Consider the following 24472-nt stretch of genomic DNA (forward strand, 5'->3'; position numbering starts at 1 on the left):
CCTGCATCCTGGGGTTGGGGGCAGTTTGGAGAGCTTTCTCAAGGAGTATCTGATGGCCTGCATTCATCTGCCAGACTGCGTTTTCTTCTGGGAGGCACGGGAGCCCCTTTTTCCATGCGGGGCGAGACTGTGCCAAGCCCTTCAAGCAAGTGGCTTCACAGGTCTCCGTGCCCTTGCCTGGATCTTGTCTTTCCGTATTTCTATGAATCACTTTGGCACAACCCCTGGGAGCTTTGTCAGGCTCAGCTTTTCCCAAGTCTGCCTGGGAACCACCTCAGGCAGATGGCATTGTTTTCTGAGGAGGAGCAGGGATGGGGAGCAATATCCAACAGTTTCTCCAAGTTGGGATTGCTGTTCTGGGCATTGTTTTTTCCTTGATGGAGATATTCCAAGGGGAAGCATGAGGTGTAATGGAAAGAATTTGAGGCCCAAACTTCTTGACAACAAAAAGTCACAGATCTGGGAATCCAGAGGCCTTCCTTCTGGTTCTGACCCTGCTGCTTGTGAGCGGGTAGTTATTCCCTGTCTGACTCGACTTTGTCCATAGCCAGAAAGGTTGGGATCAGCTCTTGTCTAATAGGGTTTCTGAGAGGGTTCAGTGAGATGGTGGACGTGACAAGTTACCCGTGTGGGACGGACCCTTCAGCTGAGTTTCGCTCTGTTCATCAAATTTTCCATCTTGACACCTGGATACTGGCATTTGAGGGGCCAGGTTTGTTTTGGGGTGACTGACATCAGTCATCACCTCTCATGTCATCACACACTTCTTATTGTTACTGAGAATCAAAGTGGTCAGCATAGCTCTGAAACAGTATTTCTTTTTTATGCTACAGAGGTGCAGTCCTTCTATCATTTGAATTTTTTTCCCTGCCGACACAGTCAGCCACTTATCGGTGTGGGCTCCCTAACACTGCCACAACAATGGTTTTTCCAACCAATGCCCGAAAGGGATTCGCTTTGTTGAATTTTCAGTTCTGCTTAGTGGGAGTCAAGATATCTCATCGCCCCTCCCTCGTCCTTCCCCATGATTTATAGGAAAAGATACTTTTCAGGATGGTTGGTTTGAAAGGCAGGTAAGGCTTCAGCACCATGATCTTGTTCCTGGGGTGGAGAGTAGGCTGGCACCTGATTGCATATTCCAGGAAGGGTTGCATCTGGGACCAGGAGGTTGTTTCTTCTAAGCCCCTCATTTTGGGGGGTGAGGAGGTAACCTGACCTTGGGGCAGGTCTGAGGCTGCTTCTGTGCTTTTTCCCTCTGTGGTGCATGTTTCTGTCCTTGCTGCCTCCTTACCCCCCACAGTGAGTGCCGGTGGGGGTGGGGGTGCGCAGACAAACCTGGCCACAGTGTGAAGCCATCCCCAACATAGAGCTGACTTTCCAGAGAAAAGCTGAAGAAGGTATTATCATCCTTCTTTGTGGTGAAATGTGGGTTTTCATTAAATGGCAAGGACTCTTTTTTTTTTTTTTTTAAAGATTTATTTATTTATTTATACATGCACTGGGTATAGTCAGAAGCAGTGGGAGGGTGAGAGAATTCACCAGAGCCAGAGCGGGGAGCAGAGCAGGCAAGGACCGAAATACACTGCTGAGGGGAGCAGCGGGCGGCAGGAGAGGTCTGCGCGCCATGTGGGACCCTCCTCCGGTGGCCGGGGAGCAGCCGGGGATCGAACTGGCGCTGCAGAGGCTGCGGGCAGCTTCGTAACCCAGCGCTCAACCGTTGTGCCACAGGGGAGGCCCCTATGGCAAGGACTCTTAATGAAAGCCAGACAGGAAAAGCTGATCAGCATAAAATAAATAGATTTTCTTCTATAGGGGGGTGAAGAGTTCTCACCGAGCTGTGTTTTCTGGGTCATTTGCCTGCGTGAATGAGCATGGGAACGTCTGTGTTTCAGTTCTGAGAGTCAGATGATCCAGAAGCCCTGTTCTGCATGACGTTTTTGCTTTCTGACATAAATCCCCTATTTCCATTCTCTCTTTGCCAGTGAGAGGTGACCTCTAGCGACTGATAGATTTTCCACCCATGATTGTGTCAGAAAATAGTTTCCTCGTTTCACATCTGCGTGTGTTATTTAGGCCTTTTCCTCGTTCTCTTGGTCCATCAGGCACTTTGCAAGAGACAGCCTCGTCTATGCGGAGTCACATACTTACCAGCTTAAGTTTGCGTCACTCATTTATTATGTAGGTATGTGTCTAAGTGTAGGCTTATGCAAACTGTAACGACGTTTAAAAATTTTTTGAAAATTAAATGTTATTTATATACCATAAAATTCACTTTTTCAAAGTATACCATTCACTGGTTTTTAGTGTATTCACAGAATTGTGCAATTATCACTAATATTTCATTTCAGAACATTCAAACCCCATACCAGTTAGCACCTACTCCCCACTCTAAGCTCGTGGCAACCACTAAGCTACTTTCTGTCTCTATGAATGTGCCTATTCTGGACTTTTATGTAAATGGACTCCTTCACATGGCCTTATTGTGTCTGGCTTCTTTTTCGAGGATCATGCAAGTTGTAGTGTGAATCAGCACTTCATTCCTTTTTACAGCAAAGTAATTACTGAGTTGTAGGCATCTACTTACATTATGCTTATCCATTCATCAGTGATGGCGTTTGGGTCGCTTCCACTTTGTGGCTATTGTGAATGAATAATTTTCATCCAGGGACAAATTTTTATCTGTCCAGATGTTTTCATTTCTCTTGGGTATATGTCCAGAATAGAATTCTTGGATCATATGGTAATTCTGTCTTTAACTTTTTGAGGAACTGCCAAACTATTTCCCAAAGTGGTTGCACCATTTTACGTTCCCTGCAACCATATAGGAGGGCTCCAGCTTCTCCACATCCATGCCAACACTTGTTATTGTTTGTTGTGCTGATCACAGCCATTCCTGGGAGTGTGAGATGGTAATTCATGGTGGTTTGGACTTTTTATTTTAAGGCAAGTTCACTCCCTTACTGACTTCAGTTATATTCATCTTTTTTTTTTTTTTTTAATAGAGGCATGTTTTATTTATTTATTTATTTGTTTGCTTGTTTGTTTATACATGCACTGGGTACAGTCAGAAGCACGGGAGGGTGAGAGAATTCACCAGAGCCAGAGCAGGGAGCAGAGCAGGCAGAAGGACCGAAGTACACTGCTGAGGGGAGCAGCGGGCGGCAGGAGAGGTCTGCGCGCCATGTGGGACCCTCCTCCGGTGGCCGGGGAACAGCCGGGGATCGAACCGGCGCTGCAGAGGCTGTGGGCAGCTTCGCAACCCAGCGTTCAACTGCTGTGCCACCGGGGAGGCCCATATTCATCTTGATCTATGATGCGAGCACTTGCTTTGGAGTATGTTTCCTAACCAGGTGGGACATCTGACGTGAAAAGTACAAGGGTGTTCACAGATAAGGGACAGAATAACTGAAATCAGGGACACCTGCGCCAAGTGCTCCTGGAGCCCTTCCTCAGGGGCTCTCAATCCTGACTGATTGGAATGGTCACCTCTTTCCCGCCACCTGCCTCTGCCTCCTTTGGATATGCTCCCTGTCACCATGGGACCCCTGGTCAGAGGATTAAGACTAATTACACTCTGTATTTATGTACATGTCCAATTACTCACAGCTGTTCTCTCCAGGGACCCTCCATCTTACTCTGTAAGATAGATGGAGTGAGAGATAACCCCCACTTCCTGGGAGGGGGTTGCAGAATGGAGAGGTTAAGTGACTCTTCCACAGCTCTGCAGCTCAGTCCGAGGAGGACCTGTGTCCTGGTCACTTGGCGGCGTGCCGCTGGCTGTCTTCAGGACATTGGGAGTGAGGTTGGGCTCTATACATGCGCTGGGTTTGGATGACTCCATCCTTGCTTTGTGGCTGCTTCTAGCATGAGGTTGTTTTGCTACACGCCTGAGTCTGCTTTCATGTGGGCTGGTGGAGGGTGATGAGAGGATGCGGTCACTTTCTCAACCATCACGGCTGTTGGTTTTGTTTGAATCAAGTGAATTAGCACCGTGGTGTCTGCTGCTAAGAAAGCCCTGTTTATTCATCTACTCAGCTATTCATGAGGCCACGTGGTAGGTACGTTGACATTAGAACTGCAGCTCTAGTCTGTTTTCTCGAAGAACTTATAGGCTACTGGGAGACCTATGAGTTCAAGATTGCAACAATTCCTATACCAAGATTCAGGAGAAAGAAAGAAGAAATCTTTAAAATCAAGCTTAATACAAGGGACTATGGTGATGATGCATGGGTGAATTGGTGGTGGTAATTTGACAGGGACTACACCTGAGAGGAGAAAGCATACATTGTACAAAATGAACAAAGATGTTAAAAAAAAAATCCAAGGCCTCCCTGGTGGCGCAGCGGTTGAGCGCTGGGCTGTGAAGCTGCCCACAGCCTCTGCAGCACCAGTTCGATCCCCGGCCACCGGGCGAGGGTCCCACATGGCGCGCAGACCTCTCCTGCCGCCCGCTGCTCCCCTCAGCAGTGTACTTCGGTCCTTCTGCCTGCTCTGCTCTCCCCTCTGGCTCTGGTGAATTCTCTCACCCTCCCGCGCTTCTGACTGTACCCAGTGCTTGTATAGATAAATAAATCTTAAAAAAAAAATCCAATAAATAAATAAGTAAATAAATAAAATCAAGCTTAGATACCAATCCTTGAAAACTGACTATAAAACTGAAGCATCCAGGGGTGGGGGGGGATGGCTTAAATTTGATGAACTATAAAAAGTAACTGAGCAGGACCTCCCTGGTGGCAGAAGGGGTTAAGACTCAATGCTATCAAGCTATCGCCAGCTGCATGGCCTGAGTTCGATCCCTGGCCAGGGAGCTAACCCACATGGCACAGCAGACTTCTCCTGTCTTGACTGCTGCTCCCCTCAGCAGTGTATTTCAGTAGATCCGCCTGTTCTGCTCCCCACTCTGTCTTTGGTGAATCCTCTCACCCCCTGCACCTCTGGCCTGGACCCCAGTTCTTGTATGCATAAATAAATAAAATAAATCTTTAAAAAAAAAAAAGCGAGCAATTCCTGCTACGTAATAAATGTTAAGTCTCTTCCTTCCTGAAAGGCCCCTTCCACCCTCTCCTGAAAAGTTTACCCTTTATAACAAAATCACTTTCAATGATTTTGATGAAAAATACCTCCTTATAAGTGAAGGGAATGGGAAAAAATTAAGCTTTTCTTGATAACTCAGCCTCATTATTTCGCATCTGTGTTATAGTGCTAAACTTACCTTTTTGTTTTGCTTGAGCTTTTAACAATTCCCACAAATGGTGTGCAGGTGTTGGGAATATTTGTCTCCATTTCATTATTTTTCTGTCTCCCTCCTCCCTTCCTGTTCTCTCTGTTTTTAGTGACTGTGGTTGCCTCCCAGTGATTTAAGTATACATTTTAGGTCTTACTTTTGCCTGGGGACCAGATGACTGAGATCCTTACATTGCGTGAAAGTAGGAAGATACCAGCTGTGCCTGAGGATGCATCACCACCCTCCCCAAGAGCACTTTGTTTTGACTGAGTGGAAGTCATCTTTTCTGGCATTTTGTGGAGTTGAATGAAGAATCAGATAGTTAAATTTAGATAGTGAGGTGTCATTGGGTCCTGGAAAGTCAAGCGAGGGAGGAGGGGAAAGCCAGATGCTTTCTCAGCCAGCTTCTATTGGGATGGTCTTGGAAGGCTTCCTGGAAGAGGGGGAAATGGTCCCAGATGGGGAAGAGGAGGTAAGGGATTAAGTGAAAGAATCCTGTCTTGAGAGAGTCAGGAGAAGCACAGAGCTGGGAAATCAGCCACTGTCTCCTTTCAGATGCCACAGCTGCCATGCTTGCAATACTCTTTTGCTGCAGGACTAACAGAGCATCGGACACGACCATGTCCACCCCAGTCCTCTTCCTACAAAGTCTTGCATTTACCATAGGAAGTATTAGCATTACCATCACTTGGTCTGGTTTAACATCTAATATCTTCTTTGTTTCAAAAGCATTTTGTTCACTTATGGGAAATGTGTAGAAATAGCTCTCTTTTGATTAAAGTGAGGATCTTATCTGTTAATTTATTGCCACCATCCTTTGTGCCCCTGTTCTTTTCCCTTCCCCCCCTTAACTGCTGTCTTTTTTTTTTTTTTGCCATGAATTTCTGTTTTTCCATTATGTTCCTGGGTCTTGGAACTTCGGCAGGAACACTAGGGCTGGCCCAGCAAATAACTCCTCCCTGATGAGTAAGGGACCAGAATGCCAATTATTGCTGTTATAGGGCAACCTGACATGAAACGGGTTGCCTGACTGCGGGTCCTCACCTGCACGCTTAAAAGGGACTTAAACTGCAGGCACACACACAAAAGGTTAACAAAAGGATTATTTACAAGGGAAGGGGAAATAAGGAAATGTAAAACTCAGGGAGAAAAGAGGGAGATAAATTCTTAAATGTGTCCTACCCATTCCGCTGACCTGGAATCCCAAATGATCCCCCCCCACCCCTCCAGACCAAATGCTGCCTGGCCAAGAGCATGAGCCAAGAGAGGGAGGCCCCACTAACATGGCTGGTTATAAACACAAGCGCCAGAAAATGGCTGCTTAACTCCGCCCTTAGGTCCTCACAACCTCCCTTTGGGGATCATGGTATTTGTAGTTCCCAGTGTCTTGATGGAGTGGGGGTAGCATTCACAAAGCCTGTATGGAGTTTGCTCAGCACATCCTTTCCCCCTAACATTACCACTATTAATTAATTTTGTTCTGGAAACTCTAACCACTGTAATAAGGCAAGAAAAATAAGTAAAACTATTAGAAAGACAGAACAAAGTTATTGCTATTTATTAGATGGTTTATCTTAATCATTCAAAGAAACTGCTGAATATTGGATCTAAGAAGACAATTTGAGATGACCAGTTTAAAAATATATATTCAAAATTAATCATTGTCCTATGTTGCACTTGGAAAATATAATCTAAAATAGCAACACAAAATATAAAATTAGGAATCACAAAAATGCATACTTATATATGGCACCCAAGAGAACATTAATAATCGTTTTTAAAAATGCTGTTTTAATAGGAAGACCTAATACTGCAAAAAAGCAAATTCTTTAGAGATTAACTTAGAGTTAGTGTGATTCCTTCCAAGCCTCCAAAAGTGTTTTATTTATTGATTCTTTTTTTTTTACAATTTATTTATTTATGCATTCAAGAACTGGGGTACAGGCCAGAGGTGCAGGGGGTGAGGGAATTCACCAGAGACAGAGCAGGGAACAGAACAGGCAGACTGACTGAAATAAACTACTGGGAGGAGCAGAGGACGAATTAGGAGAGGTCTGCCACGCCATGTGGGTAGCTCCTTGGCTGGCTGGGGATTGAACTCGTGCTACAGAGGCTACGGACAGCTTCATATTTTGCATCTTAACCCATTGCGCCACCAGGGAGGCCCTATTTATTGATTCTTAACCAAATGACTCAGGTGTTCAGATGGAAGAACCAACAGGTGATAAGAGCCAAGATAATGCTAAAAAAGACCTGTGAAGAGGGGCAGGAAATGACTGATCATTAAAATTATAAACAGAATAGTAAGAGTAGGATGGTACTAATTCCAAGGGAGACATCTGCATGAAAAGGATAAAGTAGAAAATCTGTTGGCGGAACGAAATGTGTTTTTGTGTCTAGTGTTGTTAGAAAAAATTACATTTCAAACTCATGATAAATTGAATAGTCAAAGCATCATGTTGGGATAGTTAACTATCTGAAAAAAAGTGGAAAAATAAACTTCTTACCTCACATTATATGCCAAAATACTTTTCAGACAGGTTTGAGTTAAATTTAAATAAAATGAAAGGTGAACAAGAAGAAAATATAGTCATGTAATTTAGATACTTCTTCAAAGGTAGAAATCAGAATAGGAGACACGTAACGATGGGTGTAAAAACTAAAAACATCATCATAGAAAAATAATTAAAAGAAGAACAAGTAGTAGGAAATTAGATTTGTAATATATGAAAAGGGTTGCTGCATTTAAAATAGGAAATTTGAACATTTATTGAAAGGATGAATGCTTTAATAGAAAAGTCACTTCTATGGACAAGATATTCACAAGAGACGCGATGATTCTGCTATTAAACTTGTGAAGAAATATTTACCCAGATAAGTAATAAAGGGAAATACAAATTAAAATAACATTGAGCTAAGTGTTTAGTTACTGAATTTTTAACTATGGGAAGGGGTTATAACTGTGCTGGCTGGTATTCGGTATTCACATGAGTCTGGCCTTTCTGGATCTTAGTAAGATAATATCTAATGAGTTTTGAAGTTTTATTAATAAAAACTATTTATCCCCCGACCCAGAATAATCCATGAAGAAACATTTAGTTCTAAGAATGTTCATTGTAACATTACTTGTGAGGAGAAAAAAATAGAAACAACCTAAATGACTAAAATAGGTGATAGGTTAAGTAAATTATGGCCATCTTTAGGAAAAAATTGTATGTAGTCATTTAAAATCATTGTGGAAAATATTACTGGAAACATTGTCACAAAATATTGATGGAAAAAAAAACAGGCCATGATCACTATGTCCCATTTGATAGTGCTTTTTTTAAAAGTGATTTAATAAAGAAGCATAATTTCCATACTAAAAAAAAGTATAGTTAATTTTGTAAAGAATACATATGTGAGTATAAAAGAGGGCTAGGAAAAAAGGTTGGATGGGCATATATATCAGCATATTAATAGCGATTTTCTTTGGATGCTGAAATAATTGAAAATTTTATTTTTTCTCATCTCTTTCTGATTTTCCAGATTTGGGGCATGTAAGTATCTTTGTGCTTAAAGGAATTTTATAAAAAGTTCTCTTGGAGTTATCCTTTGCATCTTGGTTATCTTCTCTTGCCCTGTAGTTCCTGGGCAGGAAGGGAACATAATGTGAGGAAGTGTTTGAATGGATGTACAGAGGTGCGGGCTGCTGTTTGTATGGAGCCTGAACTCTCAACTACCCACACAGTTGTCAAGTGTAATTAAAGCTCTTTGAACAAGTAGATCCCTTATCAGACTTAAATTTTATTGTCCAGATACATTGGCTTTATTTCAGCCTTACTAATCTGCTGCAGGGAATGAGACCATTGAACTGAGTCACCCTTCAGCCCGAGATGGGGAGCGCATGAGGGTACAATGGCTGTGCTTCAGCCTCCAGAGATGTTATGCGATGTTTCTGGATTCATTCCAGGTTCCTAGGAGGAAAACACCCTTCAGTTATGTTGGCTCTAGATGGACCCAGTCAACACATGACATCACCAGCTCTTCCTTCCCTGCCCGCCTTTATTTGGAGGGGATGCAAAGAGAATTGTGCAACAACATTGAAATAAACAGAATACAGACCATGCTTTGGTTTCTGGGTTGAGCTCCAGTCCAGTTGCCAAGTGTCTTCATCATACACAGTGACATTGTCACTGCAGCTTTGAATGAATGTGGAAGAGCAGCTCACTTGCTAGTTAGAGCTCTGTGTACATGTCAGTTATTATTTAAACTAGGTGCTCTTCCTTTTATTAGAATCGGTGCATGTCCATAAATGATGGTCCTTTAGTAGGTGTGAACATCACATCTTTTATTTCAGTCCATATAGTCATAGTAAGATGACTGTAATCAGAGTATAGGGTTTGTTTGATTATCTCCTTCGAGAGGAATGTAAACATGGCCTTGTGTCATTAATTTGCTGGTTGTTCTTTCCTGTTATTTTCAATGACCTTGGAGCTTTCTCTGCAGCATTTTGACACAGCCCTACACATTTTGTTTGTAAGTGCTTGTGTTTCGGTGCATCTGGCTAATGGAGGAAGCTGCGAGTCCTTGAGTTTATAGTTGGATTCCCTTCCCAACTAGGAACCAGCAGGAAGGAAAACAGGGACAAACTCAGTCTTAGCACGTGAAGGCACTGTGGCATGACTTGTATTTTTTTGTAATCTACACAGCTCTGTAATCTCTTATTTTTGGCAGGCCAGCACCAAATCTGTGGTTTGGTAGCCCTGGGCAACCAAAAACTGAGACAAACAGAGGAAGCGTCATTACTCACATGCTTCCCCAGCCGCCTCATCTTGGCTCCACACAGCCAGCTGCCGCCCCTCTTTTGAGGTGGAGTGCTCAGAGCTGAGTCTGACCTGGCTCTCCATGGAGTCCTTTAGGTTGTCTACACCCCTGGTCCCTAGGGTCCCTGCCACTCACTGCTTTCCTGCATTCTTCCTGTAATTTGTTTGTAGTCTGGAATTTATTTATGGTGGAGTTTGTGGTGAAAACTGGGAAGTCTCATTTCCGTAAAGCAGGCTGAAGTTCACGGGGAGTAGTATACTGAGCTCGGGCTCTGTTGAGAGGAACACACATGCACACGCACACATTCACATATTGTGCACACACTTACGCACATATGCACATACAGGCACATTTGTAGGGGAGCACCTGCACACACATGTACACCCATGCGTATTTGCATGCATGTAGTCTCCAGTCATTATCCTGGTACCCAGGGCCTCGTCTAGTAAGCTGTGCTCATGGAAGGGGTCTGCTCAGGAAATCTGCACAGGCTGCCAGTGCTAGCAAATCTTTGGAAACTCAGCACTTGCCAATTTGTCTCCTCCCCACATGCACTTGAAAAGGGAAAAAGGAGAACCAGGTCATCGATCCCAGTGTGAGGTTCCTATATCCCTAAGGGTTTTCAAAAAATGGAAATAGTTTCAGTATTGCAAAAGCCTGCTGGACATTTAACTGGAATTCAAGGGTAACTGTGAATCTTCGCTTCTGATTGGATTGAGATGAACTCTGTTAACCGTGTTTAATTTGTGTTATCTGCTCAGATGGGTAGTTTTACTTGTATTTTGAGTCACCACAAAAATGGGGCATGAATTTATTTGTACCTACTACATTGCATTTGCTAGGAAGATTGTATCCATCATGGTGTCCAAGGCCAGGAGGAACTTGAGAAGGGAGGTCCTGGGGGTGGGGGTAGAAAGTCTAAGTTTCTGCCTGTTCACAGAGGGTCTCTGTGATTTGTCTGCTCTAGCATTTGCTATCTTATTTTATGACAGTGTCCACTTGCTGTGTGTACAGGGCAGATTTATTTGCTCAGTTTGGGTCTTACTCAGTTTTATGCAGAAAACTGCTCTGCTAGAGAATAACTTGAAGTTCCATGCCTGTCTTCTGGCACTGGGGGCCTTGGACTGCCTCCTCCACCTCCCAGTACTGCCTGTATCTGCCCCCACACTCCCCACTTGGCCCACAAGTAATGAATGCCCTGACTTCCTGGATTCTGTGCCCCCAAGTTTCCCCAAGCCCTGATCTGTTCCCTTTATACTTCAAAGTAAACTTGAGCACTGGGAGATTTGACTACATGCCAGGAATTGGATCAGGCAACCCAAGCTAAGCTTGTGTTACTTTTTATTTATTGAAGAGGTGATCATTAAGACCTACTGTTGCAGGACTGTTGTAAACTCTTTATAAATGCCATTTCATGGCGACCTGTGGGTAGGTACTATTATCTCAGTGTAACAGATAAGAAAACTGAGATCCAGAGAGGCAGGAACACACTCAGGCTATAGAGCTGATGGGTGATGGAATTGGGGTTCTTACTCAGAGTCTGATGCCAGTGCTTGTGCTTTTAACCCTTAAATTCTGAAGAAGTCATTGTTGCTCTTCTGCCTTTGCAGATGTGGAAACTGAGGCACTGGTGGGTTGAGTACTTTTTCCAAGGTTCTAGAGTGAGTCAGTTCTAGGCAGAGCCAGGGTTCCAGGACAGGCAGCTCTGCCATGCGCTCCCGTGGGCTTTGATCATGCAGACTCTGCTTCTAGCACAATTGGTGGGGACTGTTATAGCACCAGAGGCCATTCTCACAGTTGTTTTTACTGGTTCTCTAACATTTCTTTCATGAATAAGAGTGTATTTAAGCTCAGCCTTTCAGATGGTGGAGCTTAGGCCCAGATGTCTGAGCAGGGCATTTGGGGACCAGCAAGCTGGAGGCCCTGTGAGGTCTCGGTACTTGGAGCAGTCACTCCCCAGGGCTGCAGAGTGCTCAGAGGAATTCCAGGATTGAAAGGCTAACCTGAAGCAACTCCGTGTCTGTCCCAGCTGTGCATGGATATGAAATGCCATAAACTTGGCTCTATTTCCAATTCTGAATGCCTGTCTAATTACAGGAAACAGAACCCTCTCCCACATTAGCCAGCGATTTCAACATCTCTTGGAGAAATTCTTCATGGACCTGAAGTTTGAAGCTTTGCATTCTAATGAGTTTGGCTGGGATTTCTATCTTTGGTTCTCTCTGCCTGTTCCCCCAGCCACAATTGCATCATCCTGCTTTGGGGCTGGCACTTCCTATTAAGTGTCCTGCTGTCTGTGAATGTCCATGGAGCTGAGACAAACCTCAGCTTCTTTCTGGACTCCTGGGCTCTCTCCAGGCCTGCTGCCGCCTTGCCCATCTCTTGTATGCCTGATAGGGTGGCTCTAGTGGGACTTGTCTTAGGGCTGTGGTTGACAAAGCTGGTAGGAGAGGGGTGAGAAGGTTCTGGAATTAAGAAGGTGGACATAGCCATTTTATGGCTGTTAAATTTTCAGTAACTTCTTTGTGTAGCTTGTTGATCTGGTCTCTCATATATTAATCAGTCCCCTCTTTGGGTCTTGGAAGGTGGCCATTTATCTGAAACAGACAGCCTGGTGAAAAGAGCTTTGTTTTTATACCCCCTTAAATAACAAACAGCTAAAATAAAAATACTAACATTGGCGGGGGTGGCTCCTGATGCCGTTGGTTCACAGCGGGATGACACTTTGGGATACATCTGTCCCAAAGTGGTGTAGTCATCTGTCCTGGGCATACCCAGTATTCCCAACTCTCGGCCCTCTCCAGAGAAAGCCTTTAAAATGATGAGGAAAAAAAAAAAGAAAAAAAAAAGAAAAGAAAATGATGATGAAATTTATTGGCATAAATATGTTCATAAGAACATTTTGTGTAATAGGGAAAAGCTGGAAACAATCTATAGGTTCACACAGGGGAATGTAAAGAAAGTTATACTAGATTTCCCCAACAATAACTCTCACTAAAAACTGAATTATGGGGCCTCCCCGGTGGCGCAGCGGTTGAGCGCTGGGTTGCGAAGCTGCCCGTGACCTCTGCGGCGCCGGTTCGATCCCCGGCTGCTCCCCGGCCACCGGAGGAGGGTCCCACATGGCGCGCAGACCTCTCCTGCCGCCCGCTGCTCCCCTCAGCAGTGTACTTCGGTCCTTCTGCCTGCTCTGCACCCCGCTCTGGCTCTGGTGAATTCTCTCACCCTCCCGCACTTCTGACTGTACCCAGTGCATGTATAAACAAAACAAACAAACAAGTAAAATAAATAAATAAAGCATGCCTCTATTAAAAAAAAAAAAAAAAAAAAAAAAAACTGAATTATGGAGGGCCTCCCCTTGTGGCGCAGGCGCTTGAGTGCTGCACTGTGAAGCTGTCTGCGGCCTTTGCAGCGCCAGTTTGATCCTGGCCTGCCGGTGAGGGTCCCACATGGTGAGCAGACCTCTCCTGTCTTGCCTGCTGCTCCCCTCAGCAGTGTATTTCGTCAGTCTGCCTGTTCTGTTCCCTGCTCTGTCTCTGGTGAATCCTCTCACCCTCCCACGCATCTGGCTTGTACCCTGGTTATTGTGTAAATAAATAAATAAATAAATCTTAAAAAACAAACAAACAAACAAACAAAAAAAAAACAAACCAAAACTGAATTATGGAGACTTGAAGACAACAAGGTATTAAGAAAAAAATCACAACTAAACGTGAGCATGCTCTGTGATCACACCCACGTAGAATATATATACATGGGGCCTCGCCTGGTAGCGCAGCGGTTGAGCGCTGGGCTGCGAGGCTGCCCGCAGCCTCTGCAGCGCCGGTCTGTTCCCCGGCAGCTGGTGAAGGTCCCACAAAAAAAAAAAAAAAAAGAATATATATACATGGCAGCTGGAAGATTATATAGAAAAAGATTAATTGCTATTATTAGGATGACAGAACTATAGATATTTTTGCCTATTATAAAAAAATAATGGAAACCATACAGATTTGGATTCAGACTTGGCATTAGTTCTGGGCATCCTTATATCTCATGTGTCGTCAGCAACTCTTGGAACTTCTTGGGACTCATATTTCTTATTGGTAAAATGATAGAAAAATCTCTGATGGTCCTTGGATCTGAACCTGGTTCTAGCCACTAACAGTCTCTTCTAGCAGAGTCAGCCAATCTTGCTTAGATCAGCAAGGAGGACTCGCGCGCAATTAGCAGCCATGTTGTGCACAAGCAATCGAAGGGCTGGTGGCGGTTCAGTAGTGCCCCTACAGATTTGTTCTCACAGTCAGCATTGGGGGAAACCTTCCCTGTGGGCCCGCCAGCCCACGCACAGCCATTCTGCGTGAGTGGAGAGCAGACCACCGAGTCTTGCCATGGACACTTGTCTTCAAGAGCATTCGGATCTGGCAAAGTGGTTGCTTTGAGCCCTCCCTCCCCATACCCACCGGTGACTTGGGGGTGGCCCTCCCTGAGAATGCTGGGCCCATGCTGCCTGCAAATGGGCTTCTGGCTCCCCCATCCTCTCTATTGCTTTTGATGAATCAAGAGGAGGGTTTCTGCTCATTGTTTGGTTGGTCACTCTTAAAGGATTTGCACACTTTATAATGATTTAATTTTATAAATGATCTTTCATCGCCACACACAGATTTCATTAGCCTGGGCTTTGATCTTGCAAACAAGGAGGCCACCTGCAGGCTGCACCAAGCCTCAAAGAAAAGCATTTTATGAGGTGCTGACATTTTGACAAGTGCTTTACCTGACACCCCAAATTGACTTTCACTGTCCCACATTGGCTATTTGCCTCTCCCCTCCACCTACTGGATTAAGGTTATTCTTTGCCCACTTAAATGAACCTGCATGCTTTAGATGACAGAAGAGGGTTTAGGTGGAAAGTTGAGAGGTGAGTGGTATTTGTAGAAATGCCAAAAGCAGTGCTTATTAAAGTCTGTAAAACAAGGAGGCCTTGGATTCCAGCTCTACGAGTTTGGGTGTGCATGACTGCAGGCAGGTCCCGTGACTGCCAGTTTCCTCCTCTGTGACCTCAGCCGCCTAGGCACCCTGCCCTGCCTGCCTATTGTGAACATCAGATGAGATAAGGTTGTGATGGCACTTTGGGGAGCACTTTGGGAACTGCTGAGAACCTATCCCATTGTGAGGTTGGTGTCAAATCAGTGCAATCAGTGGTATAAGAAATTATAACGAGGCTCAATCATCCCATTCCCGTTTAAAAAATTTCTGGAGAGGTGGATCTATTTCCCTAAAGTGGGGAATCTGGCTAGGCTGTGTTCATTTGTGAAAATGGAGAGAAGAGCCAAAGATGACTTTCCGAGATGGTCTTTGAATTGAAAGAACTCCAGATTTGGCATCTGGGCCTGCTCACTGCCCCGTTCCTCACCATTCTGCCTCCACTCTCAGTCTCCAGTTCGACTTCCAGAGTCAAACTCTCAGCACCCTGAGAGGAACAAGCAGCCTCATTCCAGTTGGCCTGCACCTGGGAAGGGCAATCAGGTGGGAGGAGTGTGGGTTGCAGGTGTGGGCAGCCCCAGGGGGCACTCAGGTTGTGGGTGGGCAGCTCCTGTGATGCAGCAGGAGCCAAATCTGACAAGCTCTGGGACCTGGGGCTTCCAGCTGCTTATAACACGTATTTGACTGGTACTGACTCAAGCTCCATAACCAAATCCACCAACTGATGACTGCTGAACCCCAGACGCACTGAGGAAGACTGTGTAAGATAAAGAAATGGGGAGATAGAAAAGAGGGAAAGGGGCTAGGGGCAACAAGAGAGGAAAAGACAGGCAAGAGCAAGAAATAAGGACCCCCACGCAGCCCAGCTGGAGAGGGACCTGCTATTCAACTGTTCAGATCCCCAGCTCAAGGCCTTATGAATAAATGTCAGAAATGTGAGTGGAATCCAATGAAGTAGGACAGAACTCCTGGGGAAACAAGCATTGAAAATGTGGGGGAGTAAGAGGAGCCAGAGGGAAATTATCCAAAGAAGCAGGAGGCAAGCTTGCAGAGTGCGGCCTGGAAGCCGGGGTGCCCTTGGGGTGGGGATGCTGTGAATGGAGGCGAGGCACAGAGGCAGAGGTGGAGGGCAGACAGGGTGGGATGATTCTGGAGTACTCTGGGGTGCCCGCAGGGTGAAGACAAGGCTGCAGTGGGCCAGGAATGAAAGGAGGCAAGCAAGTGTGGCGTCAGCAGCGAGCAACACTCCCAGAGCTAGGGAGGGTGGGGTGGGAATGGCTCTGGGGGCCTCCTTCCTAGGTGTACCTTTTAAAGTGTTGCTTTTTCCCAATTAGATTTTAAACTTCTGAAGGGCACAGTTTCTATCTTCTACCTTTCTGTTTCCTCCAAAACTGGCTGATCATCAGATCTCTTAATGAGGTTGTTTGTTTTATCAGTGCATTTTACTGGATCTTGTCCCAGTCCACATTCCCACTAGATTCTGGCTTAATACTTCTAGCAGTGCTTGCTGAATGCTGAACATTTGCTGACGTCCCCATGAGTTATGTGATTGATTTTAAAAGCAAGATCAGAGAACTTACAGAGAACTTAGGAAATGAGAAATAAGGAAATGAGAAATAAGAGAAATAAGGAAATGCCCCACGTCGTTCAAGGTTTGAGCAGTTAGGAGTGTGTATTCACATGCCTACGACGTAGGCTAATCGCACAGTTTCCTCTCTCTACTGAATTGGGTCGCTTGCTGTAGTTATAAAATATAAAGGGATAGGTCTGCATTTTGCTTCTCAATTAACCACTTCTCCCTGCTCTCTTTTGAGCTGGGGTTAAGAAGTAGAGCTGTGGGGTTACCCGTCCTGGGGTCAGGGGCCAAAACTGACTCCAACTTCAGGGGGCTGTTGGGTTAAAGGAAGTAACCCATGGAAGAGGCACGGATTAGAACCAGACAGAGATGTGGCCAGGAGAGAGGAATTATTTTTTTCATTTCTCCCATCTTCTGAAGTTTACAGGTTACTCTTATGTCAAAGTTAGTCACCCTTTCTTTGGCCAATGGGGACCTAGGGCATCAGGGCCCCAGCATTCAGCACCTGGCAAGCCTGTATGGGGCATGACAGGAGAGTTGGGGACTCCGAGGACTGTGGTGGAGCACACCGTGGGCCCCTGGGAGGAAGATGCCCCCCAGTGCACCGGTACTAGAGCCAGCTGAGGCCTGCTTGACCGAGGCCTGTGTGACGTCGGTCTGTGCTTGTCTCACTGAGTGCCTTCTGAGCGCCAGTCCTTGCCCCGCTTTGGGGGACACAGAGAAGAGAATTTGAATGATGATTGATCATATTTGTACTTTATAAACTCACAAAAATGCTGTGAGGTTTGTTGCCAGTTTCTAGGGGAGAAAATCAGGTACAAGCATTCTAGATAGTTCTAGCTCTTAGAAGATGCTTCTTTGCATTGAGGGAGACTCAGGATGTGTGAGCAGGCAAGTGGTTAGCCCGGTTAGGCAGTAGTGCTTTAGGTTGTGTAGTATGTGATTGTCTAATATGGCTACTTCCTAGAGGGCTCGTGTGCCAGCTTTCCTTATAAAAGAATGCAGCGGCCTTCCTGTGGGTGTTTATTGAGCAGGTCTATGCAGCTGGTACTCTCTGAACTGGTTTCCATAGCAACTCATTTACACCTTTGGGTTAGGTATGAAGATCAGCCCCATTTTACAGGTGAGGAATCAGAGGAGGTTGAATATCTTGCCCAAAGTCTCATGATGAGTGGGTGGTGAGTTGGCCGGGGACTCAGGCGTCTGACCCTGGCCATTGTTCCCCTCTGCTCTCCTGTGGTCTGTCCCTGCTCTTCCCTTGGGACAGGTGCTTTCTCATCCTCAGCTCCTTTTTTTTTTTAATTCAGAACAAAATCATGTTGTCCTAACATGCAGGCTGGGGTCCCAAAGGCTCTTATCTCTCTACCAACAAAGCCATTCCCTGTTGAATAAGTCACCTGGCATGTTGCTGAGTCGATACAGCTCCGGAAGCCACGTGGATAAGCCAGCCCTGGTTTGTGTTCTCATCTCCCTGATGGTTTGCTTTTGATTCCAGTTCATTAATTTGTCTAAGATGAAAAAGGGGGAGGTCAGAGACACAAAGCTAAGTGCAGGAAGTAGAGATTAGGGCAGTGATGACTCTGGAACAGGGTACAGGAGATGGGCAGTTCTGATTGAGTATGAATCCTGGGGGAGTACAGGGGGTGTGTGTGTGTGTGTGTGTGTGTGTTTTGAGTGTAGGAGTTTTAAGAACTGCCCCTATAGGAGACTGTGTGTGAGGCCGTTCTGACTGAGTATGAATCCTGGGGGAGTACAGGGTGTGTGTGTGTGTGTGTGTGTGTGTGTGTGTGTGTGTGTGTGTGTGTGTTTTGAGGGCAGGAGTTTTAAGAACTGCCCCTGTGTGTGAGACAGGAGACTGTGTGTAAGGCTGGGTGACTGGAAGGGGGACCTGCCCACGCTGTCTGCTCCCCTCTTTCTTATTCTCTTTCTGCTAGTCTGCCCAGCAGGCTGGAATGTGGTTCCTCAACCACTTCAGATCTAGAACACGGACTACGTGATGGCTTTATTTGGCATTTCTGTGTTTTGAATATGAAGGGCCCTTGAGAACTGATCAGGAATACCACTCCTGACCTTTTAAAAACTTGGGGTTTTGGATTATGTCAGTATCGACTTCCTGCTTGTGATCTTGTACTAAAGTTACCAGATGTTACCTCTGGGGGACATGGGGTGAAGGGTCTCTCTGTGTCATTTCTTAATAACTGCATGTGAATCTACAATTATCTCAAAGTAAAAAGCTAAGACATATTAAGCCTTTTAAATACTACTAACTCCAAAGGAGTCCTGTTTTTGAATGTTCAAGGAGCTGCTTGCCTGCTGTATCTAATACTTTGCCAATATCCAGTAAACCCAGAAAAGCCTAGCAAAACCTCTCATGGCCACAGAGGAAAGAAGAGCTGATACACGCTTACAACGTGGATGGATCTTGAAACTTGATGCCAAGTGAAGAAGCACAGAAGACCATTCCATTTAATATGAAATGTCCAGAATAGGCACATCTATAGAGACAGAAAGTAAATTAGTGGTTGCCTCGGGCTGGGAGTAGCAGGGCAGGAGGGGCTTGGGGAGGGACCACTAACAGGCATGGGCTTTCTTTTGGGCAATGTTCTAAAATTAGATTGTGGTTGTGGTTTTACAGCTCTGAATAGACTTCAAACCATTGAATTGTCAGTTTAAATGGGTGGATTGTATAGTATGTGAGTTATATTTCAATGAAGCTGTTAAAAAATACAAGATCCTTTGACAGTTTTAAGAGAAATAATAATAGTCCTTTGGAAATGGCTGGTGTCTTCTAGATGGAAACACTTTGGACATTGGTTGTGACTCCTAAATGCAGACACTGTCCTGGGGCATGTTCTTGGCTCTCTTGTGAACCAGATTCCCAGCTTGCCCCTGGAACCACCGTGGTGCTGCTTCCGGTTGCTCATGCTGAGGACTGTGAATTCGGTGTGTGCCAGGTGTCATGCACACCTCGTATTGAAACTCCTTGCAGCCTCGTACAGTAGGTAATTTCAGGCCCATGTTTCTAGAGGAGGAAAAGGACAGTTCAAAGCACATCCCTAGCCAAGGGCAATTTGCTGCAAGAACTAGGAGCACCCGAAACCCATTCCTCTTCTCCCTGCCTGGTAGAAGGCTGGGTTGATGAACATCCTCATGTCTTACATGGATAGAGAAGTGCTGTTGGCGAAAGCCAGCTCCTGCATGGACAGATGACATAGGAACATCAGCAGAGAAAGGCCTGAGTTCAGTGTAAATTGTTTTTAGGCTTGTGTCCTTAATGGGGGCTCTGTGGCCCCCGGAAGCGAGTATGACATTCTGCCCCATTCCTGCAGCAGCTCTTCCCAGGAGAGAGAACTGTGGGAAAACATGTGGAGGCTTTTCAGGGACACGTTTCTCAGTGTCATTAGCTCTTGGGGAAAACATGTTTATTTCGCCAAAACCCTCAGTTTTGTCTGTGTCCTGTGTCAAGAGTTCATAACTCTAGTAGCTGTTTTCGGATATGGCAGGAAACCACTGTGTTGTACATGTCGGGAGCCATGTGTTTCTGTAAGTGATGATGCTGTTGTGTGTTGAATAAGACCCTCTTGTTAAAATGGGCACCAGTGAATGGCACTGGCAGAAGTAGTGGGAAAAGATTTACACCCAATTAATGATGTTCAGACTGGTCCAGGCAGACCCATTAGCTCTCAGGGCGATTATTCAAGATGCAAATCCTCAGATCCCAGCCCAGACCTGCAAGGCCTGCACTCTGGCAGTCATGTGTGGTAGTATGCTCTGGGGACCATTCTTAGGAGCAGAAGGCCAGATGATTTTACATATTCTTGGGGGTAAGCAGGAAAATCTGGTTGCATTCCCAGATCACTGCCTCCTGTCTTGACCTGATCTTGCAGGGTGGAATGTGAACCGGAGGGTACATTGATTCATTGATTGAAAATACTTACTGAGCTCTTCCTAGGTCTGTGTGCTCACTCCCTGCTTCGAGGGAGCATATATCCTCACGAGGGAGGCAGATAACAAACTAGGGAAGTTAATATAGGCCCAGTGAACTTGAGGAGGTGATGCCCAAGCAGAGAGTGAGGCCTGGCGCTGGGGAGGTGTTGGGCAGGTCAAACTGTAAACATCTGCAGTGGCCTGATACTGGGGAGCAGTGGGTAGGAGCAGAGTATGGGGTGGGAGGAGGAGCCAGGGGCAAGGGAAGGAATTTGAGTTAATTTTGCTCTAGAAGTGGTGGACAGCGAAGAGGATTTAATCAGAGAGTGACAGGATCTGATGAAAGGTTTAGGATCCTTTTGATTACTTATGAAAGGTGGCTTGGAGGAGGCAAATGAAGCCTGGGGAGTGGCCAGGGAGATTCTGTCCAAACTGATGCCTACAAAGTAATGTTTTCATTTTTTCCCCTTTTTTGTAGAAGTGGGACACACTTTTAAGAAGGGAAATTGGAATTGTTTTGTCACTGTTTCTGTGTTAACATTTTACAGATGGCATGAGCTTGCATTAGAAGTATACATACTTATTACTTTTCCTTAGGCAACATTATATGTATTACAGGATCATATATGTATATACCCATTTCATTAATATGCTATTACTTATAAAAATTAATTTTTTTCAAGAAAGATTCAGTTTATGTGTTTATATTTTTGAGATCAACAAAGTCAAGTCTTTATAGACAATTTAGCAGAATCTGCAAGAGTTGGTCATTTTCAGAAATTTGAGCCCAATAGCATTGCCTGGGCTACCTCAGTTGAGTACTTCTTGCCTGAGTGTAGACAATTTAATATTTTATTTAGAAAAAAAAGATTCATGGCACGTTAGGTCTCAAGAGTCCTAGATTTTATTTTCTTTGTTTCACAAGTTTGATTTGACCCTGGGCAAGTAATTTCAGTTTGTATTTTAGTGTCTTTGTGCAGAAGATGTGTAATAATACTTCTGGCAAACCTCCTGTCCTGATGGTAACTGTGTGAAGGGTCTTCATAACCAAGGTGGATTGATAGCATATGCAAAGGTCCTGTGGCAGAAGGCTGATATTGTGGGAACTGAAAGGCCTATATGGTTAGAGAGAAGACTATGAGGGAATCGGTTCAAGGGTAATGTGGAAATAGACAAGAGACAAGCTGGGAAGGATCTCGTAGACCTTATCAGGGACTTTAATCTCTATATGAAGACTAAGGAAGCCATTGCAAAATTTAAACAGGGACATGGCATGGGTTGATAGATATGCTGTTTCATTTAGTCCTCATAACAAATGTTTGTGGCAGGTAATTCCTCGTTTTAAGCCAACATGAAAATTTAGGGTAGTAGAAATCAAGGAGCCCACTCAAGGGCACCTTAATGGTAGGTAGCAGAGCTATCCCAGGTCAGTGTGATTCTAGAGTCCTCTGTCCTCCATATCAGTGTCCGGGCTCAATCATAATAAAACAATAGCCACCATTTTAAAACACTTTGAACTCTTAAGATGAAAGATGACCCTTAAATTACCAAGTGGCATTATGCTGCAGAAATCTGAGCAGTGATAAAGTGTGGATATACTGGGGAACTTTAAAAGGCCCAGTCTGCATGGCTCCAGTCCAGCGCCTTCAGGTTCCTTGCCGTCTAGTGGGGGGCGTCTCACAAGCAGCTATCAACAGAAGGAAGGGTTTGGCTGCTCTGGCCAGCCATTTGACACTGCCATTGTCCATAAGGACTCATTGTCCATGAAATGTGCCCGAGGTGTATGCTTTCAGGGGTTTTGAGCTGGGAAATCAGATCTGGGCATTTCATGTGCGGTTTCACCAGAGCACTCATCCATGCCAAGTTTCTGCTTTCTCCCTTTTGGGTGTTCAGCTGGCTTAGGTGGATCTTAAAAGAGGTTGCAGAAATCACCATCTCTTTTGAACCCAAAGAAGCCTTATTCAGGCTTGTAGTGGGAAAAGTAGCCCCTGGTCCACAGCCCTCGACGCCCCTCCTGATGATGATGTCAATGTCTGTTCCCTTCTAGTTGATCATGTCATTCCTGAGCCTGGGACAAGCCTGCTGGCTGCCTTTGACCAGTGGAGGGAATGGGCCGACAGCAAGTCCTGCTGCGACTACTCTCTGCATGTGGACATCACCGAGTGGCATAAAGGCATCCAGGAGGAGATGGAGGCCCTGGTGAAGGACCACGGTAGGTTGCCCTGGACCCACTCCCTCCAGGGACAGTTCCCTCTCAGTGTGTGAGCTGGAACAGCTCTGTAAAGAAAGCTCTATGAATAGTGCTGCTAGGCCCCAATGTCCCTACCTCTGCAATGAGAGGACTTGGGCTATAGCTTATGCCGATTGGAGGTGGCCAGACCCAATAAAAAGCAGCAGAAGCTTTGATTGATAAGAGAACCCGAGTCTTATTACATAATGGGAATATTGTTATGGAACAACTGCTCCCAAAGTAGTTGTTTGAGGAAACTGACTTGCCAGCTTGGGGACTGAGTGCAGGAGTAACTGCTCAGCAGGTAACAGTGCATCTCCCAGTATAAATCCAGGGCAGTCTAAGGAGCCTGGCGTGGAGAACATGTGTGACCTTTACTTGCAAAGTTGGAGGAACCAAGATAAATTGGAGGGTGATGAGACTTTAGGTCAAACTGGAGGGTCTTTTTAGTCCCACAGGACTATTTTTGGTAGACGATATCACATATTGGGTTCTGAAAGATTCCCAAGGAGACTGGAAAAATTTTGACGACTTCAGGTGTCTCTTGGACTCTTGTCCGCAGGACCCCGGGCCATTCAGGCAGTGTCCCTGAAACACACCGTGTCCGGGCTGCCCTTGAGCTTCGCTGTAGACAAGGTTCCTGGGGTCACTCGTTGACCTCATAGATCTTAACTGGGAAATACCTGCTGCCTGCAGGTTCAGGGACTTCTAGACTCATGAGTTGCTAGTAAAATAGCAAGAGGGAAAATTCTTGCCATGGATAAGATAGATATCTATTGATATGGTAGAAAGGCCCAGAGTGAAAATCTGGAGTCTTGTGCTTATTTTTCTGCTTCTCCTCGGAGCAGCTATGTGGACAAATCACTTAAATTTTGAGTCTCAGTTAAAAAACAAATCTCACAGGTAGGCGGTGGACCAGCTGTTCCGAGGCTCATCCTGGCACAAATGTTTTACATAAAAAAACTGTTGACCCAAGCAACTATAAACCAGAGACACACTATGGCGGTGGTGTGGGAGGAGGGGCAGGGAGAGGAAGGATTAGGGTCAAAATAAGGGGGGTGCAATTGTATGGGGAATATAACCAAAATGAAAATATATACATTGTGCAAAAATGAAAAATGATGTAAGAATTATATAAATTAAAATATTAAAAGTAAATAAATAAATAAATGTATCACTATTCAAAGGGAAACTAATGTCCATTAATGCCTGTTTCATCAGGTTATTCCCACTTAAAAAAAAATCATTAACTCTATTTTCCATTTAATCAAATCAAATGTCTCCTATGACTCTCTTTGACCAAATTCTAGCCATGATCCTCCAAGCCCTTTCCTTGTGCTATAAAGATTTGAACAAACACTTACATGGTGTTTAAGAGCTCAAGGCTGCTTCCCTAGGACAACTAACTCCCTTTCAAGTGCCCGCCTGAAAAATATCAAGGCTGCCAAAGGACTTACTATTAAAAAACAAACAAAAAAAAAAACCCTAAAAAACCATTGACCATTCTCACTTTCTAAAATCAAATGGGTTTTACTTCTCATACTTACCGGAGCAACTTTAGCCTGGCTCTGAGTGAGGGAGAGGCCCTCACTCTCTGAGGCCCTGAACGCAGAGAGCCCCTGGCCCCAGGTGGCTTGCATTAGCTCCCAGGCTAGGCGGCTGTCAGTGTGCTTGTTTACTGTGGTGATGGATGTTGGGCAGAGATGTTTGGTGCCTCTGAGGCAAAAACTAAAATGCCACCATGAGA

At 45.1% G+C, this 24472-nt stretch overlaps 1 protein-coding gene across 2 annotated transcripts in view; it reads left to right on the plus strand.

Annotated features, from left to right (window-relative positions):
- DPYSL2 (dihydropyrimidinase like 2) overlaps positions 1-24472 on the plus strand; it is a 104581-nt gene that overhangs the window by 56510 nt on the left and 23599 nt on the right. For both annotated transcript variants that reach the window (XM_037497372.2, XM_037497373.2), the window contains exon 4: positions 22543-22707. In XM_037497372.2, the coding sequence (XP_037353269.1) occupies positions 22543-22707 (165 nt within the window). The remainder of the gene's footprint in view (positions 1-22542; positions 22708-24472) is intronic.

Source organism: Talpa occidentalis, unplaced genomic scaffold, assembly GCF_014898055.3.
Source record: "Talpa occidentalis isolate TD23 unplaced genomic scaffold, MPIMG_talOcc4v2.1 talOcc4.8, whole genome shotgun sequence".
Classification (NCBI taxonomy): domain Eukaryota; kingdom Metazoa; phylum Chordata; class Mammalia; order Eulipotyphla; family Talpidae; genus Talpa; species Talpa occidentalis.